The sequence below is a fragment of the Miscanthus floridulus genome, chromosome 15, assembly GCF_019320115.1.
Source record: "Miscanthus floridulus cultivar M001 chromosome 15, ASM1932011v1, whole genome shotgun sequence".
Taxonomy (NCBI): Eukaryota; Viridiplantae; Streptophyta; class Magnoliopsida; order Poales; family Poaceae; genus Miscanthus; species Miscanthus floridulus.
Genome location: NC_089594.1, coordinates 68152172 through 68173117, shown reverse-complemented (window position 1 = coordinate 68173117; position 20946 = coordinate 68152172). Strand labels below are relative to the sequence as shown.

General features: G+C 47.1%; 1 protein-coding gene across 1 annotated transcript; it reads right to left on the bottom strand.

Moving 5' to 3' along the window:
- Positions 1–13493: 13493 nt before the first annotated feature.
- LOC136508741 (intermediate cleaving peptidase 55, mitochondrial-like) lies at positions 13494–20619 on the bottom strand. Its single transcript, XM_066503518.1, has 13 exons — positions 20492–20619; positions 18431–18538; positions 17262–17525; positions 17098–17190; positions 16739–16942; positions 15603–15706; positions 15378–15444; positions 15182–15289; positions 14964–15056; positions 14764–14854; positions 14565–14635; positions 13967–14095; positions 13494–13828 (listed from the first exon to the last, which is right to left on the bottom strand). The coding sequence occupies exons 1-13, from the start codon at positions 20525–20527 to the stop codon at positions 13700–13702; spliced, it is 1497 nt and encodes a 498-aa protein (XP_066359615.1). The 5' UTR covers positions 20528–20619; the 3' UTR covers positions 13494–13699.
- Positions 20620–20946: the final 327 nt, after the last annotated feature.

Sequence of the window (20946 nt, the reverse complement as noted above, 5' to 3'; positions counted from 1 at the left end):
GGAGAATGCCTAGAAAATTTTAGATCTATTTCATCCTAGCTTTGCTGGGTTCACAAAAATTAGATTTGTGAAATTCGATTAGCAAAATTGAGTTTCTGGGCTCACAAGTTTTGGTATGCTTTTTAGAGCATAGTCCTAATTTTCTATAGGCCATATCTTTTATTCAATTGATCTCAAATTTTTTGTGGTTTATTCTTGTGTGCTCCTTGCTGAGAAAAAATATCAAAAGAGTAAAAGCAAGAAAAAAAAGATTAGACAAAAAAATAAAAGAAAAAAATAGTAAAAGAGAATAGAAGATATCGAAAAGGAGCACATAAGGAACACTCAATAGCTCTATTGTTTGTGATACCTTTTGCCTTGTTCACATCCATTGCTACCTTTGATACTTGTTTCCTTTCATCCTTGTTTCCTCTCTTGTTTATCACAACCGGTGATAGGAACACGTATAGGCCTAGCAACTAGGACAAGTGCTCTGGACATTTATTCAATATTGCTGTCTGTTACTGACTTGTGTGCCAGATATACATATTACTCTTTGTTTGCCTTCCAAGCTCCACAAATTCTTCAGATCAGTATAGAAAAAGGGCTTTGCAATCTCGGTACCACTGCCTCACAAGTATCATGAACCAGCCGCCGGTTGTACCGCCACTGCTTGCGTTGGTAAGAACTTTGTAAGAGCTTGGTAAGACGTTTCCACTTGCTGTGAAAAGTGACACCACTGCAACCACATAGTTATTTGGTAGGGATAACTTTCACCGTTTGTTCCTTGTTTTTGTGTTTACAATGACAGGTTGTTCGTATCCACCGACTTATGATGGTATATGTGCTGATGAGTACATGGAGTGGGAAATTGCCATCGACAATATATTTGCTACTTGCTTTATGTGTCCAAGGAGGAAGGTAAAAAATATAGCTAGTGTTTTGCGACATTCTGCTTTATCTTGGTGGGAGTCTTTAGATTCCTTCTGATAAACCTCAATCTTGGAATGATATGAAACTTCTTATGTGAGAAACCTTTGTTAATCCACCTCCTTGTTTTGATTTCATATGATGAGGTGCACCATTTGGAGGAAGAATCTATTATTATTCCTCTTGCTATGACTAACCTTCTGTAGGATAATATCCATAAGCGAGAGGATGACATGGAAGAAAATGAGGAGCTCACAACCTCATATGCAAATTCAGAACCATCACTTCACAATGCACCTATTACTCCTGCTGAGAACATAGGTAATGCCCATGGTGCTACACTCATGGAAGGTGAAAATTGTCTTAATGTACTAATTTTTCCACAAACCATGCTATCATAGAGCAATTGTTAGTGGAACCCTCTCTTGATTTATCTTTGTCCCGTGATAATTTGCTTGATGTTCATTGTGATAAAGATGAATTAGTTGATGATGCTTCAGTTTTCCATGTTTTGGAACCAATTACTTATGCTGAACATAAACGTTTGCTTCCCATTGCTACCAAAAAAAAGAAAAGAAATTATTATATTCTTCAAATACTTTGGGTTATATTGAGTTTGATACTTTATATGCTCTTAGTAGTTTAGAAGAGAAACTTAAATGTGTTGAATTGCCATGGTTGTCTACTTGTACATATCATTTTATTGGAAAATATAATTGTAAAGGAGAGTATATGGTGCATCGTGTCTATATTTGTTCAACTCTGAAATCTCCTAATATTACGCAAAAGTATGATCAACCAAAGGATTCCAATTGCTATAATCTTGTCATATCGAGTTTCTCTAGTTTTGTTATAAAGAAACATGTTAAATTTCAAGAAGGAGAGCAATGTTGGCTACTACCAACAACGTTTCCTTCAGCTAATCCCAAACCGAGGACGGTTTGTTGTCAAGAAGGGGAGGATGATGAGGACTATGGCACCTTCGGATACTGAACAATGATTATAAGGTGCGCTCATTCCTACATTTGCATAGTGGCTTTGGTTATAATTCACTTGGTTCCACATGTACATGTCACTATTTGATTGTAGGTTCAAATGTGTTTTATAATGGAAGTTCATCAAAGTTGAACTTTTGGTTCGTCGGCAGCCCGATAGTGCCTCATTGAGAAGGCCATAACTCATCCATCCAGAGTGCGATCGAGGTCAATGAGTACTTGATGGAAAGCTTGTTTGATAAGCTTTCAAATAGATCTGGTCCCATCTCAATATCACATCGGCATGGCCTCCAAATCACCAATATATTCTGTCGCTATTTCTGGCAGGGAGCTACACTGTCGTCATGGGCTTGTTAGACATCCTTGGGACCCAGGCTCAAGTTGGAGCATGCCCCAAGAAGATGGAGAACACCTAAGAGATGACCTTAGGACGTCCTCCTCCATGGCCACCATCTTAGGAGGCCAGCAAGGACGTCCAAGCCAAGCCAGAGGCCCAGTCCAATCCGAGTTCGAGTCTACCTCGGCCGTCAGGACCAGTCTACAATAAAACGGACGCCCAGGACACATCCAAACTCTGTTTTCGATGATCCATAAATGGATGGAAAGCTAATTTGATAAGGAAGCCAATCCAAGTGGTTTCACGTCAAAACCTCTTCGGAATCAACAGGGAATCGTTGAAAGCAAGTTAGCATCCAGAATCTGCCAGGGTGCTGCGACACCTACTTTTGGTCCGTTGGACCGTGTATCGTGTTTGGGCCCATTAGGGGGCACGTCTAGGGTAGGCGATGACCCTAAGACCTTTATAATCATATGCCACCACCATCATTAGGTTTTGGGATTTTGCTTAGATTATTCTGTTAAGAACAGTTTCGCCGTTCATCGGTTTGTGAGACCCCAACTCGTGAGATTAATCATACATCTACAATTTGATTGTGTTCTTCCTTGTTCTTGCTTATGTTCTTCGTTGCGTAGGCAGGGATTAGCCTTCTTGGTGAGGTCAACCTGGTCATGTGACTCGGTTGATAACCAGAGGAGTTGTGGTGCTAAGATTGCAGGGTTCAATCTTTGGATCTGAAGTCGGATTGGTGTGTCATTCTCCGCCACAATGATAGTTATCTCTACCTGACGGAAGATCGGGATCCCACAAAACCCCAACTTTGAGTGCTTAATCATTCATCTGCAATTGTCACTTTAATTGAGTTGATTTTTATCTTGTTCTTGCTTGTATTCTTTGATTCGCAGCATGGATTAGCCTTCTTGGCGAGGTCAACCGGATTGTGACACGGTTGATAACCAGAGGAGACGTGGTGCTAAGGTTGCAGGGTTTGGGTCTTTGGGATCTGAAGCCGGATCGGTGTGTCGCTCTCCGAACAAATCGTTGTTTATCTTGAACCTAACAGAAGATCGGGACTCTTGTCTCCATTAGCAACACCGCGTCCGCCGATGGTGGCCACATGCTTCTGCGAGCCTTGGCCCTAACTGACTCAACCATTTACCCTAAGAGCAGGAGGGCCTCACCAGAGACATCACGGATGGGCTAGATGAAGTCACGAGGCTTGGCAAGGTGGTTGGCCACGTGCGCGTGGTTGCTCCGGTTCACGCCGACTGCAGCGAAGGCATTCCCAGCGACCTGCTACTCTGTCGGTGAAACCACTGCACGGGCAAGTTAACCAAGTCAAGGATACGCAATTGCACTGCTCAATGGAGACAAAGGATCAAGGAGCAATGCCCTGGCCGGGGAGACCCACACGCGCGTCGGTGATTATGCAAAAGAGACCCTGGCTTTCAACTAAATGAACCCGTAGTCTCTTCTACTATTTCACACTCTCTCTCTCTCTCTCTCTGACGCTCACACTTAACCCCCCGATTCACTTTGAATTCACGTTACAAAGTCCCTAGCCAGAACTTAACACAGGTCGCGGCATCTCTAGCCAACACCGAAGAAGCACACACCTCCTCGGCCTCAACCAACACCTCCCTAGGACTCTACGAGTGAAGCGCAATCGATCAAGGTATCAAACACTAAAAATGGTGCAGTGCGTAGATGTGGCCATGCACGTCGGTGGGGTCTAGCCGCGGCAACACCGGCGCTGGCCAAATCACCTAGCCCAACACTACCATCACTACCTAGACTCCATGCCTAGTGTACTGATAACATTCTAGAGATCCTAGATGTACCAGTTCTACTCCCAATCAAACCAGCCATGGACACAGTAGCAACACCACGTCCACCGGTGGTGGCCACACGGTTCTACGAGCCTTGACCCTAACCAACTCAACCATTTACCCTAGGAGCAGGAGGGCCTCACTAGAGACATCACGGATGGGCTAGACAAAGTCACAAGGCTCAGCAAGGTGGTTGGCCACATGCACATGGTTGCTCCGGTTCACACCAACTGCGGCGAAGGTGTTCTTGGTGACCTGCTGCTCCGTTGGTAAAACCACTACATGGGCGAGTCAACCAAGTCAAGGATACACAATTGCACCGCTCAAATGAGACAAAGGATCAAGGAGCGATGCCCTGGCTAGGGAGACCCATGTGCGCGTCGATGATTATGCAAAAAGACCTCGACTTTCAACTAAATGAACCCGCAGTCTCTTCTACTATTTCAATCTCTCTCTCTCTCTCTCTGACGCTCGCACTTAACCCCCCGATTCACTTCAAATTCACGTTACAAAGTCCCTGGCCAGAACTTAACAGAGGTCGCGGCATCTTTGGCCAACACTAGAGAAGCACGGACCTCCTCGACCTCAACCAACACCTCCCTAGCACTCTACGAGTGAAGCGCAATCGATCGAGGTATCAAACACTAAAAACGGTATAGTGTGTAGATGTGGCCATGCATGTCAGTGGGGTCTGGCCACGGCAACACCGGCGCCGGCCAAATCACCTAGCCCAACACTACCATCACTACCTAGACTCTATGCCTAGTGTACTGATAACATTCTAGAGATCCTAGATGTACCGGTTCTACTCCCAATCAAACTAGCCACGGACACAGCGGCAACACCGCGTCCGCTGGTGGTGGCCATGTGCTTCTGCGAGCCTTGGCCCTAACCAACTCAACCATTTACCCTAGGAGCTGGAGGGCCTCACCAGAGACATCATGGACGGGCTAGATGAAGTCGTGAGGCTCGGCAAGGTGGTTGGCCACGTGCGCGTGGTTGCTCTGGTTCACGCCGACTGTGGCGAAGGCATTCCCAGCGACCTGCTACTCTGTTGGTGAAACTGCTACACGGGCGAGTCAACCAAGTCAAGGATACGCAATTGCACCGCTCAATTGAGACAAAGGATCAAGGAGCAATGCCCTGGCCGGGGAGACCCACGTGCACATCGGTGATTATGCAAAAGAGACCCCAGCTTTCAACTAAATGAACCTGTAGTCTCTTCTACTATTTCACTCTCTCTCTCTGACGCTCGTACTTAACCACCTGATTCACTTTGAATTCACTTTACAAAGTCCCTAGCCAGAACTTAACACAGGTCGAGGCATCTCTGGCCAACACCGGAGAAGCACACACCTCCTCGGCCTCAACCAACACCTCCCTAGGACTCTACGTGTGAAGCGCAATCGATCAAGGTATCAAACACTAAAAACGGTGCAATGCGTAGATGTGGCCATGCACGTCGGTGGGGTCTGGCCGCGGCAACACCGGCGCCAGCCAAATCACCTAGCCCAACACTACCATCACTACCTAGACTCCATGCCTAGTGTACTGATAACATTCTAGAGATCCTAGATGTACCGGTTCTACTCCCAATCAAACCGGCCATGGAAACAGCAGCAACACCGTGTTCGTCGGTGGTGGCCACATGCTTCTGCGAGCCTTGACCCTAACCAACTCAACCATTTACCCTAGGAGCAAGAGGGCCTCACCAGAGACTTCACGGATGGGCTAGACAAAGTCACGAGGCTCAGCAAGGTGGTTGGCCACGTGTGCGTGGTTGCTCCAGTTCACGCCGACTACGGCAAAGGCGTTCCCAATGACCTGTTGCTCCATCGGCGAAACCACTGCATGGGTGAGTCAACCAAGTTAAGGATACATAATTGCACTGCTCAATTGAGACAAAGGATCAATGAGTGATGCCCTAGCCAGAGAGACCCACGCGCGCGTTGGTGATTATGCAAAAGAGACCTTGGTTTTCAACTAAATGAACCCGTAGTCTCTTCTACTATTTCACTCTCTCTCTCTCTCTAACGCTCGCACTTAACCCCCCGATTCACTTTGAATTCATGTTACAAAGTCCCTGGCCAGAACTTAATAGAGGTCGCGGCATCTCTGGCCAACACTGGAGAAGCATGGACCTCCTCGGCCTCAACCAACACCTCCCTAGGACTCTACGAGTGAAGTGCAATCGATCGAGGTATCAAACACTAAAAACGGTGCAGTGCATAGATGTGGCCATGCACCTCGGCGGGGTCTGGCCGCGGCAACATTGGCGCCGGCCAAATCACCTAGCCCAACACTACCATCACTACCTAGACTCCATGCCTAGTGTACTGATAACATTCTAGAGATCCTAGATGTACCGGTTCTACTCCCAATCAAACCGGCCATGGACACAGCAGCAACATCGCATCTGCCGGTGGTGGCCACGAGCTTCTGCGAGCCTTGGCCCTAACCGACTCAGCCATTTACCCTAGGAGTAGGAGGGCCTCACCAGAGATGTCACGGACGGGCTGGACGAAGTCATGAGGCTCGACAAGGTGGTTGGCCATGTGCACGTGGTTGCTCTGGTTCATGCCAACTGCGGCGAAGATGTTCCCAGCGACCTGTTGCCCCATCGGCGAAACCGCTGCACAGGCGAGTCAACCAAGTCAAGGATACACAATTGCACTGCTCAATTGAGACAAAGGATCAAGGAGCGATGCCCTGGCCGAGCACCTGCCTCAACAGCCATGGTGGACCGCCGCGAGGAGAATGCCCCGTATTACCTCACTGGAGGATGAAAGCTCGTCGGGTCGACTCCAATCGTGAGCTAACTACCAGGGCTAGTTGGGTGCATGGTTAATTGGATGGAGGTGGACTATGCAAGGCCAATTAGATGGACGACGACGTTCGGACTTAAAGGGGTCGACGGCGGGGGAAAACTCCAATTGAAGCCCTGACACCGTATGGCTACAACAGTGGCAAGCTTGGTGCAAAGCTAGACTCCAACTCGACTTCCAGACGTGCGCAATTACAAGGATGGGGCCAGCTCTACGAGTTGGCCTTGGCACGGCTCGGCCGGCTAGCACGACGCCATTCAAGGCGACGTGACGGAGAGCGTGGCATGGCACGGTCACTAAAATGGAGAGGACGACAGCGCGACGGGTGAAGGCTCCACGTGCGTGTACGAGTCCGACACGACAACGTGCGACCGTAGTGCCATGACTCATAAGACAATAGCAGCCATGCCATGCAACGGCGCAGCGGGCGCGCAGCAGCGACAGCGACATCGCGACGCAAGTGACGTGACAACTGTGGTGTAGAGGCATGCGCGAGTGCTAGCGACGTCGGCAGGGAAGACAGAGCAGCCAGGCGGATGCGACGACGATGGCAGGTCGGTCAAGTGGATGCGATAGCGGTGGTAGGGTGGCCAGGCCCGTCGGCGCGGCACTGCATGCTTACGTGAGCGTGAGCGCGTACTAGGGCGTGGCAACGGGGGGGGGCAGTGGCCACAGTGCGGAGCCAGCGGCATGCCCGGCCAGCGCAGTGGCACGCGTGCGGCGTGCGTGCGCGTCGGCGAACCAGCGCAGCACGCCGAGCGGAAGCAGAGGGTGACCGCGTCCAAATGCAGCAACCGACGGTAATGTGCTATGCACGGTTTTTAAAGCGCCTAAAAAATTCAACCCGATGATCCAATTGCTGAACCACCTATTTTACGCTCGAGATGGTATGTCCAACTACTAAAACCAACCATGAAATTACACTACTTCTTAATCCAATTCGCCTGCAAAAATTCCCAAACCTAGCCTCGTCAAAGCGTTGTCCGACTTAGGAATTTCGGCTAAGTCTTAAACGGTTTCGCGTCGAATGCTATTTCTAAGCTATTAAGTAAGCTATCTAACGAATTCCTGTTCTCAGACCGCTAGTATTTCATCGCCACCTACAAAGCTTACACTATAAACTTTATTAAAGTTTCGTATATGAGTTCTATAGCATTCTCGTTCAATAAAAATTCATTTAGAACCCTAAGTGACATAACGCGACATAAACTATAACATTCGTTTCGTGTTTCCGATGAACGTTTTGAGTCACAGAAATTTATTTACACATTATATTTCATACATTTACACATAAGTATGATGCTCATGCAGTGTTTTAAGCAAAAGACTGTACAGTATAACACCGAGGGTGTTACAGTTTAATTTCCCATCTCAATCCCTTCCGGCTATGAAATAGGGTGTGGATTGAAGTGCAACCAAATAAACCTTTTAGGGTCATGTTCGCTTCTCTTATAATCCGTCTTTTTCAGCTTGTTTTTTCAGCTGGAAACAGTGTTTTTCTCTCCAACAAATCAGCTGGAACAATATTTCGGTTTGTTTTTTCAGCGAAGTGAATAGGGCCTAGGTATGCTATGACCCTATTTAGTGGAGTTTCGTCTGACCCTGGCTCTGGATTCTTTTTTCCCTATGCAGTGCTGTAGTAAGAAACCATTTCTATCTCTCAAAATAAATTAGGAGCAAGTGAAGCCATTTTTTCTAACCACCGGGCTCTGACTTCTCTGTACACCTGTAGCAATGAGCCGGGGCCATTTGAAGCCATACCAAATGGGTATATGAGCGCTACTGCCTCGCTTATAAAAAAACACGATTCTAGATTCAGAGCAGTCAAATTTACTGAGTGGCCAAATCGATAAAAAAAATATCAACTTCTATATATCTAAATAAGTTTGTATGGCAGAGGCTTTGGCTGGGACCTCCGTCACACAAACACTATTCAAACAGCAGCAGCCGGCTGCAAATAAGTTCTACCGAAAATGTTAGTATTTTTTTTTGTCAAATTTAAAATTGTTTGACTATTTGAAATACGATAAAACTGCATTTGTTTTTTGACGGAGCTAGTAAGGCTATTGAATCTCCATTCTGGGCGCGCGCGAGATGGTGCGCGTCAAGCCGTCCACAGGGTCAATGCAATGCAATGCAATGGTGACAGTGTCAGATAGTATATGGTTGCAACTGGAACGATCGAACGGCGACCTCACAAAAGTCTGGACGAAAAACTCGAAGCTTGTTAGCTCGCTTGGCTCGTTAACCTCACAAAAGTCTGAACGAAAAACTCAAAGCTTGTTAGCTCGCTCGGCTCGTGGATAACGAGCCGAGCCGAGCCAAGATTTTAGTTCGTTAGCTATAACGAGCCAATTTGAGCCGGCTCGTGAGCTAAACAAGTCAAGCTTTCGAAAAAAAGTATCAAAACTTATATTAGTTTTTGTATTACTTCATATCTTGCACTTTATAATTGAATGGTAACTGATCTAGATCCTATAAATTGACTGGTAACTAGTCTAGATGTATTTCTTTTATATTATTATTATTCTCAAACTTTAGATAAATGCAAATATTATATTTTGTGTATTTTTATACCTGGCTCGCGAACTTAACGAGCCAGCTCGAGCTTTTAATGAGCCAAGCCGAGCTGGCTTTCTAGCTCGTTAGGATAACGAGCCAAGCCGAGCTAGCTCGTTATCTTAACGAGCCAGAACGAGTCGAGCCGAGCCGAGCCAGCTCGTTATCCAGCCTTACTCACAACAACCCTGGATTGAATTCTTGTCCGAGCCAAGGATGGATGAGAGCTCTGACTGGGCTTAGGTATAGTTGGCCATGCAGCCCGCAGCCCGTTGCCCAGGCCTGAAGCCTGTTTTTTTTGGCCTGGCCCGAACCCAGCTCGGCCTAGTGGCCCGTGCCAGCCCGGCCCGATGGACCAAGCCATGCCTGGGCTGCTCCCCAGGCACGTCGGCGGCCCGGCCGGCTATTCAACAGGAGGTCTGTTAGCGGCCCGCCTCCCCACTCGGCCTCCCTATCCTAACCGGCTAACCCTAGAAGCATTCTCCTGGTGCCACACTCGCACTCGCCTCTCTATCTCTCCTCTCACAAGTCGCTATCCGCCGCTTCCACTCCTCCACCTCCACACCGCATTCAGCTCCTCCCACGGGCTGTGGCTCCAGCCCCGCTACCTCCTCACTGTCCTCCTCCTCCACGCCCCAACACCGCTGGCCCTACTCTGTCCCCCCGTGCGGTTGCACTTAGCTCATCCCTCTCAGATCTCGTGGTCACGCTCGCGAAGTCGCGAACCTCCGCAGCTCCTCCATGGCGCGCATCAAGCAGCGGCTGCCGGCTTCGAGTGCAGCAGCGTCGAGCACCTCCTCCACGCCTCCAACCCCTGCGCTGCCTCGTCTTGTTGCGGCCTGTCGGGTGCGAGCGTGCCATCGGCTGCCGTCGCGCCGCTCGTGCAGGCGCAGCTTCCCCTTGCCTGCCCTTCCACACCTCTATCTCTCAGTGGGCCTTGGGCTGACATGGCCCGTTAGCGTGGCGTGCTTTTTGGGACCAGCCTGGCATGAGAAACAGCCCCGCAGGCCGTGCCTGGGCTGAAGGCCAAACCCGTGGCCCTAAGAGGCACGGCCCGGGAGGCCTGGCGTGCCGTGCCGGCCCGACCCCTATCGGCCCGTGCTTTCACGGGCTCGTGCCATGCCGTGCCGGGTCAGGCCGGTCCGTTGGCCATCTATAGGCCTAGGACCCATGGCCGCCCGCCCCGCCATGATGCACGTACGCCGCTACCACACATGCCACACAGCCAGGCTGACGTGTTTTTCAGGTGAAAAGAACAATATTTTTTTCTTATAACGAATCAGCATAAGCAGTAATATAAAATAAATTTTATCGAAACAAACTAGGCCATTAATATATGTACGGATGACGGACGGACACAGGACATCGGGACACGCCCAGGCCGGACGGGGCGATAGATTCAATGCGAGGTCATGCATGGTTGAGGCCTTGTTTAGTTTCTCTTTGAAAGTTTACACCTTATTCCATCGAATATTTGGACCAATGCATAGAATATTAAATATAGACTAAAAAATAACTAATTGCATAAATTACGATTACTTTGCAAGACGAATCTTTTAAGCCTAATTAGGCCATGATTTGACAATAAAGTGCTATATTAACACATGTGCTAATGATGACTTAATTAGGCTTAATAAATTCGTCTCGCGGTTTAATGACGGATTCTGTAACTTATTTTTTTTTATTAGTATCAAACACCCTATATAACATCTTATATGACACTTTACTCCCTGGAGTAAACCAGACCTGAGCTAGCTAGGGCCTTGTTTAGATTGCAAGTTTTTTCACTCTCTCTCCATCACATCAAATCTTTGAACACATGCATGGAGTTTTAAATGTAGATAAAAAAAATAACTAATTACACAGTTTGATTGTAAATTACGAGACGAATCTTTTAAGCCTAGTTAAGCTATGATTAGACAATAATTATCAAATATAAACAAAAGTGCTACAGTATCAAATACTTAATTTCTAACCCCACTCTAAGCAAGTCCTAAAGCAGGCAGGCAGAGAAGCAGAGCATGACAGTCGGCGAAGGCGCCACCGCCGTGCCATGCGTCCGTCTCCGTCGTCCCGGTCCTCAGCTTGACTCTGACGCGTCGCGCAGGCAATTCAATTCAGTATAGGAGTACTCCGTACTCCGTGCGTGTTTAGTTCGCCCATTTTAATAATTTTGTTACCGGAGTATTTTCGTTTTTATTTGGGAACTAGTGTTCAATCATGAATTAATTAAGTTTAAAATATTTATTTCGTAATTTTCAACTAAATTATATAATTAATTTTTTTCATCTATATTTAGTGCTTCACAAGATTCGATGTAATAGCTACCGTAGTATTTTTTAGAAAATTTTTATCCACTCCTAGTGACTGGGAGGGATCGGGGCCCGTCCGGACTCCAGAGACGCAGCTGCACCTGCAGGGTCAAAAGCGTGTGGCAGTTGAGTGTTAAGGCATAAAAAAAGAAGAAGCGTGTGGCAGTTGGGCGCGCGGTTCGTGCCTGCCTCGCCTGCACCTGCACTGCATCTCCATCTCTGCCGCTGCCGCATGGACCGTGCAGCAGGTAGCAGTCCATGCATGCATGTGCCTGCACTAATGCTGTGCCGGGTGCGAACTGGAAAGCCAGGAAGAGGGGAGAGCCGGCCGCAGCCAAACGGGAGTCGGCCGCACTGCGCCTGCGCCGGCTTGCCGGCCGCGCCTGCCGCGCGACGTACGTGACCAGACCACCGGATCCCACCGGATGGATACCCACGCAACCGTGGCATCATCGGCTGTTGCTTGCGTTCCGTCGGGAGAGGGATTGCACGTGGTGTCAGTTTCTCTCTCTCTCTCTGTCAGTTTCTCTCTCTCTCTCTCTCTCTCTCTCTCTCTCTCTGCATTTTGGTCTTTCTGAAATAAACATGTAGTATTTCATAAAAAAATGACGCTCTTTTCTCCAACACCATTAAAAGTGCTTCTACATGGCAGTAGGTCATCACTTTGGGGGTTTTGTAAATGGCACCTTTTTTTCGATGCACTTTTAATCTGTACGAGGAATTTGGATGTTTTTGGATCATTATTGCATAGCTCATGTTAGAGGAAGGTGCCATCACGAGTTCAACAGACATCTCGTCACAATCACAATTGGAAATGGGTGTGTCTTGTCTGTCGCGAAGAATAAATCGGAAGGCGAAAGAAGGGGTTATTGGGCGGAATTTTCCAGCAGTCAATAATGCTGCGTTTAGAAAAAAAAGAGCAATGTGCTTTTGTATGAGGACTTTGGATGTCTATGGGTCATTTTTGGAGACGCTCTTTGTAGCTTTGTTGGACAGTCACAATCAGAAAATACAAAAATCTTATTAGATGGAGTATGAGGAGGAGCCATTACTTTAAGCTCTACTCCGTATGCACTTGCCAAAACCCCACTTTTATAAAATGTGATCTATTAGGGAAAACAAAAGGAGAGAATTTTCACGATGGACGACGGTGGGACCCCGGCTGCCGTTAGTTCGGACCACACGCGCACACGACGATGCGTACGCAGAGAGGGAGAGAGAAGGGTTGATGAGGCGAGGTGACGCGTCAGAGTGCACAACTGTAGGAGATAGAGCTGCTGGCTCGGATCCTACTTTCAAGGCGGACCGGTCCGCTGTCCCACATTCAAGACGGCCAGCGGCCGGCAGCACGTCGACATGCACACGGCCGTCCTCCGCTGGCCGCCACCTCCCACGGCATCGGCAGCTCGCGATACGTACGGGTATGGTCCAGTCCATCGTGCCACCACGGCGCGTCCACGGTGGCACCTGCGCTGGACGCCTGGACCTCACGTTCAAGCATTCATTCCCGCTGTTGCATTCCATCTGCTAGCCTAGCCCCCTCTCATGGTCATGGTCACCCGTGTCTGGCTGTAGAGTCCGTGTGGTCACCATGACACGGCTCACGGTCAGATTCAGGCTCCTTTCGGCTAACCGTCCGGGACGGCGACCGTTAACCGTGTAACCCCTCGGCATGAAGAAGCTGAATGAGGGCACACAATGACGCGCCTTGGTCAGAGTCCAGGATCTAACACCTCCTCTTCCAACTTCCTTTCTGTGCCCGTAATTATAATTATACAGTCCAACCAATGGATGCAAGGGATGATATTCGCAGACCACGTAGAGTACATACTGCGCCGCGGCGTCGTGCCAGGTCTACACTAGTTCCGGCCGCCACCACGGGCATGAGAATGGCACCGCCGTCGGCCGTCGACCTCTCCTCACGCACGCAGCCTCAGCTGCAGGCGGCTCGCAGCTCACGAGCGTCCGGCGCAGAGCTGGGGTCGCCGCCGACTCTGCCGCTGCCCATGCTCATCAGAGTGGTCAGGTGGGAGACCTCCTTGGGCACCGACGCCGTCAGCACCTGCATGCCGACAAGGCATCACCACCACCATCATTCATTCATTCGTCGCTCATCAGCATTCAGCAGCATGGATCGAAGTCGAAGTCGAACCCCCAACGCCCAGCGTTGTTATATATGTTACGTAGGAGTAATACGTACCTCGTGGCCGTCATCGGTGACGAGGACCTCGTCCTCGATCCGGATGCCCATGCCGCGGTACCTGCCCGGCGCGCGCTCGTTCAGGACCGGGGCCGCCGGGATGTACACCCCGGGCTCGATCGTTATTACCTGCACAACGCACACGCACATGGACCAGAACATGCTTTGTCAGTCAGTCAGTCACTTACTCACTGCTGGAGCTCCAAACAACTCCAAAATGGCGATCGACCTGGTCCCAACAACGGATTTAATTGGTGCGTGCAGCATGCCTGGCCGATCCGGCAACGGCAGCACGCACACGCACTACATGTCTACATTACATTGCAATTAGTGAGTGATGGTAGTATGGAATCGCTATATGGTGCTATTACTGAAAACGGGAAACTCGGCGCTACAGCTTCGAATTCTGTGAGGATGAGCTACTGTTGGGCTGTGATGGTGCCAGACAGTGTTGGGCTGTGATGGTGCCAGACAGAGGCCAGTTGGGTGGTTGTACTTGTGTCCCGGATACGATCAACGCGTGGACACAGCAAGGCAAAAGGGAGGGTAAATGAGATAACGTGGGTAGGAAGGGGAGGGAGAAAATAGATCGACTTACAACGCCGGGCTCCAAGGGCTTGTCCTTGGGGAGTGTCATGGAGTCATGAATATCCATGCCTAACGAGTGACCTGGAAACAGGGACAACACACAAAGGGGTCATGTTAAGTTTTGGTCCCCCGCGGACCGCGGTACCACCACCAAATGCGTTCAAGACCAAATCTAGAGAACAGATGGGCAGCGAGATGGCGGGACCTACCTATTGCGGTTGGGTTCAAGTAGTTGTATTGGATCAATTTCCCCTTCTCCAGGATCCCCAGTTCTTGGAATCCTTTTATCAGCAGCTTTACCTGCATTTCACAGATCTTTTTGAGATATATGGGTCTTCTCTGAATTTTTCATGGTATTTAGTATATGTTATTTACAGAAACAGCAAGAATGATACCACCAAAGACATACCGAATGATTGTGTATCTCGTTGATGCTTGTGCCCGGTTTACAGAGCTTTATGCACTCCTTATTTGTCTCCAGTATTAGGCTGTACAGCTCTTCCTGGGTTCAGTCAAGATGAGGATACAAACTCTGAGCTCAAATCTTCAAAACACTAGACTATACCAACTGTTTCTCTAGTCTAGTATATAAATAGGGCAGTACAATTTGATTATTTGAGCACTTACCTGAGCAGGTGAAAATCTACCGCACGGTGGCCATGTTCGAGTCAGATCGCTAAGGTAGCCATGATACTCGCAGCCAACATCCATGAGCAGAAGATCCCCTGTTTTGATCTGTCAAACAGCTGCATTATTGACTTTACAAGAAAATAGCTCTGAGATGTGCAATTAGCCAACAGGAGACAAGAAAAGAAGCACTTACGTTTCTATCGTTTCTTGAGTAGTGTATAATGCTGCCATTTGCTCCTCCACCAACTACAGGATGGAACCTAATATATGGCAACCAAACACAAGGTAAATAAATAGTCTGATACAAGCTCCTTGAACAATAAGAAAAGTTCCTCGATCCACACCTATTCATAAGAACATTGCCAAATTATCAATTAACAAATGAATGGATAGCGGGGATACACGGCAGAAAGCTTACGCCATTCTTTGGGCACCTCTCATTTTGCACTCGTATTCAATCTTAGCTGCCAACTGGCTTTCCTCTCTGTGGGTCATCGACAGCAACATTGTTTGTAAAAGAGACTGGTCAAGTAGAGAGAATCTATCAGTGCTCCAAAAAATTCAAGTTGTCACACATATTTAAGTCAATTGTTAAATATACTCCCTCCATCCCTGAATAAATCCATTCCTAGACTTGTCTTAAGTCAAACTTTTAAAAAAATGACCAAATTTATAGAAAAGAGCGCCAAGATTTATGATACCAAATTAGTATCATTAGATATACCATAAACTATATTTTCATAATATGCTCATTTGGTGTCACAAATATTTGTATTTTTTTTTCTATAAAGTTGGTCAAACATAACAAAGTTTGACTTAAGACATTGTGTTTCAGGCTTGATGCATTGCGTCCTGCATGCATACTGCAAGTTGCTAACTGAACTAGAAATTCCAGACATACTAAATTTTCAGTGGGCTTTGTTGGAGGCCCAACCAATAGTAGGAAGACACAATAAGTGGGGTGTCTGGGTGCACAAACCTGAGTTCCGGAGCCAGCCAAGAGGCAGGGAATATGCGCAGGCAGAATGGAATGGATAATCATTAGGGCATCGTGTGTAGCCTTGGGTTTTCCAAACCAAAAAGGACTAGACATTTCCGATGGGCTCTTGTTGGATGCCCAACCAATAGTAGGGAGAGTGCACACTGCGGGGGTGCTTGAGTGCACTAACCTGAGTTATGGAGCCAACCAGGAGGCAGGGAAAATATGTGCAGGACAGTGTGGTATGGATAATCATTAGACAAACAGTGTACCTTTGGTTTTACCAAACCAAAAAGGACTACATGTTCATCCACCTATCTAATTAGCTCAGGTACCTTGTGTCCCTGTCTAGTCCTCTACCAATGATTTTTCCCACATCAACTCCAAAAGTTCACCTAAGAAATAAAAACCATCTTGTCCCTTCCCCAAACAGAATAACTCCAGCTCCTAAGAATTGTATCACAAGCAAGCTAGACTAATATTAGGAGCTGGAACATCAAACAAACTATGTCCTGAACTGATTAATACTCTATGTCCTAAGACTGGATGCCAAAGGTAAACGTTTAACCAAATACCTGAGAAACAATAGACGCTGATTCCCTCATCAACTTAATTTCTGATTTTGACTTGACCCACCGTAATTCATCGGTGTAATTTGTAAGATCTTTTACTTTATTGTTGAGTGATGCCCTACGGAAGGCATCCAAGTTCTTATAAGAAGATGCTGTCTTCACATTGTGATACACCCCTTTTGATCGCTCAATCAGTTCAGGAAGGATCTGCATTTTAGTAGCAATAGCATTAATGTGGTCAGGTGGAGAATTCAGTAAAATCTACACCAACAAAGTATTATCACTATTCACTAGCAGGAAGTAACAACTAGTGATTGAAAGTGATGCAGTAGATAATGCTGGAAGAAAATCTGAGTGCTGACCTTCTGCATCTGACTAAGTGGAAATGCTTTATCTGCTTTAAAGAAATCCACAGCAGCCTCAACTCCAGCAGTTTGACCTTGCCAAACTACATCCTAGCTCAATAACACATTAATAAGAATTGTGTGGCTTACATAAAAAAGCTATCAAAATAAGGGCCCATTACCTCCTTGTTTGTATCTGGCATGAACATGCACAACCCTGTTTCTTCACTCAAAACTGCTACACCACCGGGTTGCGTACAACCTGTAATATACAGGTAATCACCATTCTGTCTGAATGGATATGGCACTACATCAGTCATCATCTGCTGGTCAGCGGAAGCAATAATGGCCAAGCTCCTCTCTGGTAGCACCTCCAAAAGCTTTTTTCTTCTAGAGATGTACTCCTCGTTTGTGATGCCTGGTGTGATCTCTCCATCAGCTAATAACTGGCTCATATAGTAGCAATGTTTAAGAAAACACATACAACTAGTTGGTTTAACAAAAACAATAATAAGAGCAGAACTTAACTAGATTTGCAGAGACTGTATTTTAGTGGATGAGAAGTCCACATATCAGCATATTCGGCCAAACAGCACCCACTGTGGACCAGATTATACTCTAGTAACTTAAAAGCCATATTAATTAGTTTATTAGATAAATAAAGTACTGTGTCGACTCAGATCATAAACCTATATAAGATTATAAGCAATGATAATCTTCTACCTCAACTTCAACTTCTCTGTATGAAAGGATTTTGGAACTCATGGCTAACTTAAGCTTGAAAATGAACCAGGTGCCAGGCCTTAGATATACTAATAGATACTAGTGCATTCCTTTTTGGGCTTCCTTTTTAGATGCATGTGTTTTTTGGTGGTCCTGCACTCCTGCTCTCTCACAAAAAAACTCAAATTTTCATAATAAGATGAGAAAGTATACATGCAAACTGAATTGCATTCCTTGTAAAATGGTACTGAAATCGGTACAAGCCAACATAGGGCAGCATTGGAAAACAGGTGACTTAAAACATACTTTAAGAACTAGCAAGTAGCAACTAGTTAAGTCTCCAAAAACACAATGCGACTAGCAGTGGCGGAGCTTCTCACAGGCCAATAGGGGCCATGGCCACCCATGAACTTGTGTAAACTCCATTAGTTGCAGCCATTTTGGCTTGATAAAAACTAAAGATTAGCCTTGTTCTTTAATGATTGGCCCCTGCTGGATCTAGGTCCAAGCTCCGCCACTGGCGACTAGTATCAGTGTCTAAACACTAAATACCGAATATGCAAAGCCAGGGTCAACATGCCTACAAAATCTGGTACTAGCAGCAAGTAAGAAATGAGATTGGCAATACCTCAGGATGAGACTGGGGTGTTGGTTGGCCAACATCGACTATGCCACCAGCAGTGTATGCAGCTCGCTGAACCAAACCATGGGAAGCAGATAGAAATCGAGATGCCACCTGGGTGCAATGCAAAAAGAAAGATGAATCACTATCATGGTGCTAAACAATACAGAGACATTTGTTTTTCATCAATGCCATCTAACTGCAGGTAAAGTTCACATTTCCCAACAATTTAGGAGGAAAAAGAAAAAGGATAATGTGTAGATCAGCCTGTGAAGAATTTGCCACTTCTCTCATCAGGAAAGGACACTTCTGTCTAACAATAAGCTCAGGCACTTAGACTAACCAACCAGATACAATTTGATTGTTCAATGCTTGTAGCACTGTAGCAGTAGTCCAGTTGACAATCAGGAAATATAAGTGTAGCTGTCAAAAAAGACAAGATAAACCTTGCCTTTTATAAGGGAGGCAGGAGATATGCAATCCACACAATTTCAGCCCATGCTACCAAGAGCATCATCTAAATCAAAACTTGACAAAGCTTTACTGGCACAAACACTGAAACACATAGGAAATTTCCCTCAACAACCAATCTAATTATCCCACTGAAGCCAAATCATCCCAAACTATCTTGCCTACTGGCTATACTATATGTGGCCTCCATTTCTGGCATCAGCAAGACTTCTACTAGGCATAAAAAAAGATATAGACAGGGGGAGAGATGCCCTGATTTTGCCCCTAACAGGATGGTTAGCAAAACTGCAGTAAAATTCCTTCCTTCAAGATGCTTCCTTCGAGCTACTCACTCCCTATTCCGATCCCCAGAATATCTGAGTTTCTGTTCTTTGGACCCCCAACAAGCCCAACGCATCCTAAGAATTAGAGCTATCATAAGCAAGGAGCATAACCCTATTGTCTTGGCTGAAACCTCGAGCATATAAGTCATGTACTCCCTCCGTTCCAAATTATAAAACGTCTTATAATTTGGAACGGACGGAGTACCTCATCACCTATAGATATTGTCATCTCCAGCACATCATCTCCCTGCTGTTCTTGTAGTTGCCCAATTGGTGCCATGCAAGCTGGAGCTGTGTGCTAATAACTCTTCCAACACTTTACTTTCTGATAATCTGACCTATGTATGCACCATCAACCACTTGGTTTGAGTTAGACTCCGAGCTCCAGGGGCAGTGGTAAGTCAACAAAATGGGCAATCAACTCGGAAGCCGACTTTGCCTTATCATCATCCAAGTACTCTTTCCCCAAGGCTAGCTGTTGCAGCAAGCCATCTTCCGCCAAGGCTAGTTGTTGCAACAAGCCATCTTCCCCCAAGGCTAGTTGTTGCAACAAGCCAGCATGCACGGTCATGTCAGATGGCATCTCTTCGTCCCACACAACCTCACTAGGCCTTTCATCAAACACCTCTTGCGCAGCACTCTCCGATACAGCAGAGGGCCTGGAGACTATCTGCTTAGCCTGTGCTATTGCACCATCCTTAAGGGGCATTTCATCAAACATCTCAGCTAATCCACGCTAAAGTCCAAGGGAGAGTGAGCACTGCTGAGCTCTGAGTCTGAGTGAACTTAGTGCCATTATCTGGCTGAGGAAGTAGCTTGCTCCCGACAGCACCACGGTACTCACCAAACCCTGCCACTTGCTGAAACAGACTGGTCTGCAAGTCAAGGCCATACCACATCCTCGCAAAGCATGTCATCAGACACATCTCGTGCAGCAACTCTCGATGCAAACGCAGCCCGGAACGTGATCTGCTCAGCAGGTGTTGCTGGTCATCCCATAGAGGCATTTGCTCGAACAACTAGTGGGCATCCTCCTCAAACACCACCGTTGTTAATTGCCATGGAAACTAAACTACTTGCTCAGGCCATACCGCCACCTGCGCCCCCGGAGGCCCGGAGTACCGACTCGGCCGCCGCACACATGCACGCCGTCACCCAAGGCCACAGAATCCCACCCTCCCCTCCTCCCAGAAAATGAAAAATCAGAAAAAGAACGAGAAGGGAGGAAGGGCGAAGAAGCGATGGGAGTGGGGAGCATCAACCATCTGCTTACCTCGGTTGTTCGCAGCAGCCGCGCCGCCATGGCCATCGGCAACAGCCTCGCTAAAACCTTTGCTCGAGTTCGCTTCGTCTCTCTTCGTCCCCCTCCCCCTGCGTTCCCTCTCTCTAGCACAAGTTCACTTCGCCTTCTCTCTCTAGTTGTCACCAATCTTAAAGCACATCTATTCAGAGCTAGACTATCTCCAACAACATCATCCAAAATACAAAGTGTTCGATACCTATTTTTGATCTTCTCTAATAACAGGACATAAAAGAGAACCTTTTCTGTAAACAAGTCCTTAGGAGAGAGAATACTCGTATTTGGGTTATGCCTCTGCTGTAACCCAAAATATGTCTCACATATAGGTACTCTGTTGTAGGCTGATACAGTACCATTCAAGACCCATTTTGGATTTGGATGTCCATATGGGTCATCCATCGCAGTGGATTTCATGTCCAATTTCCAAA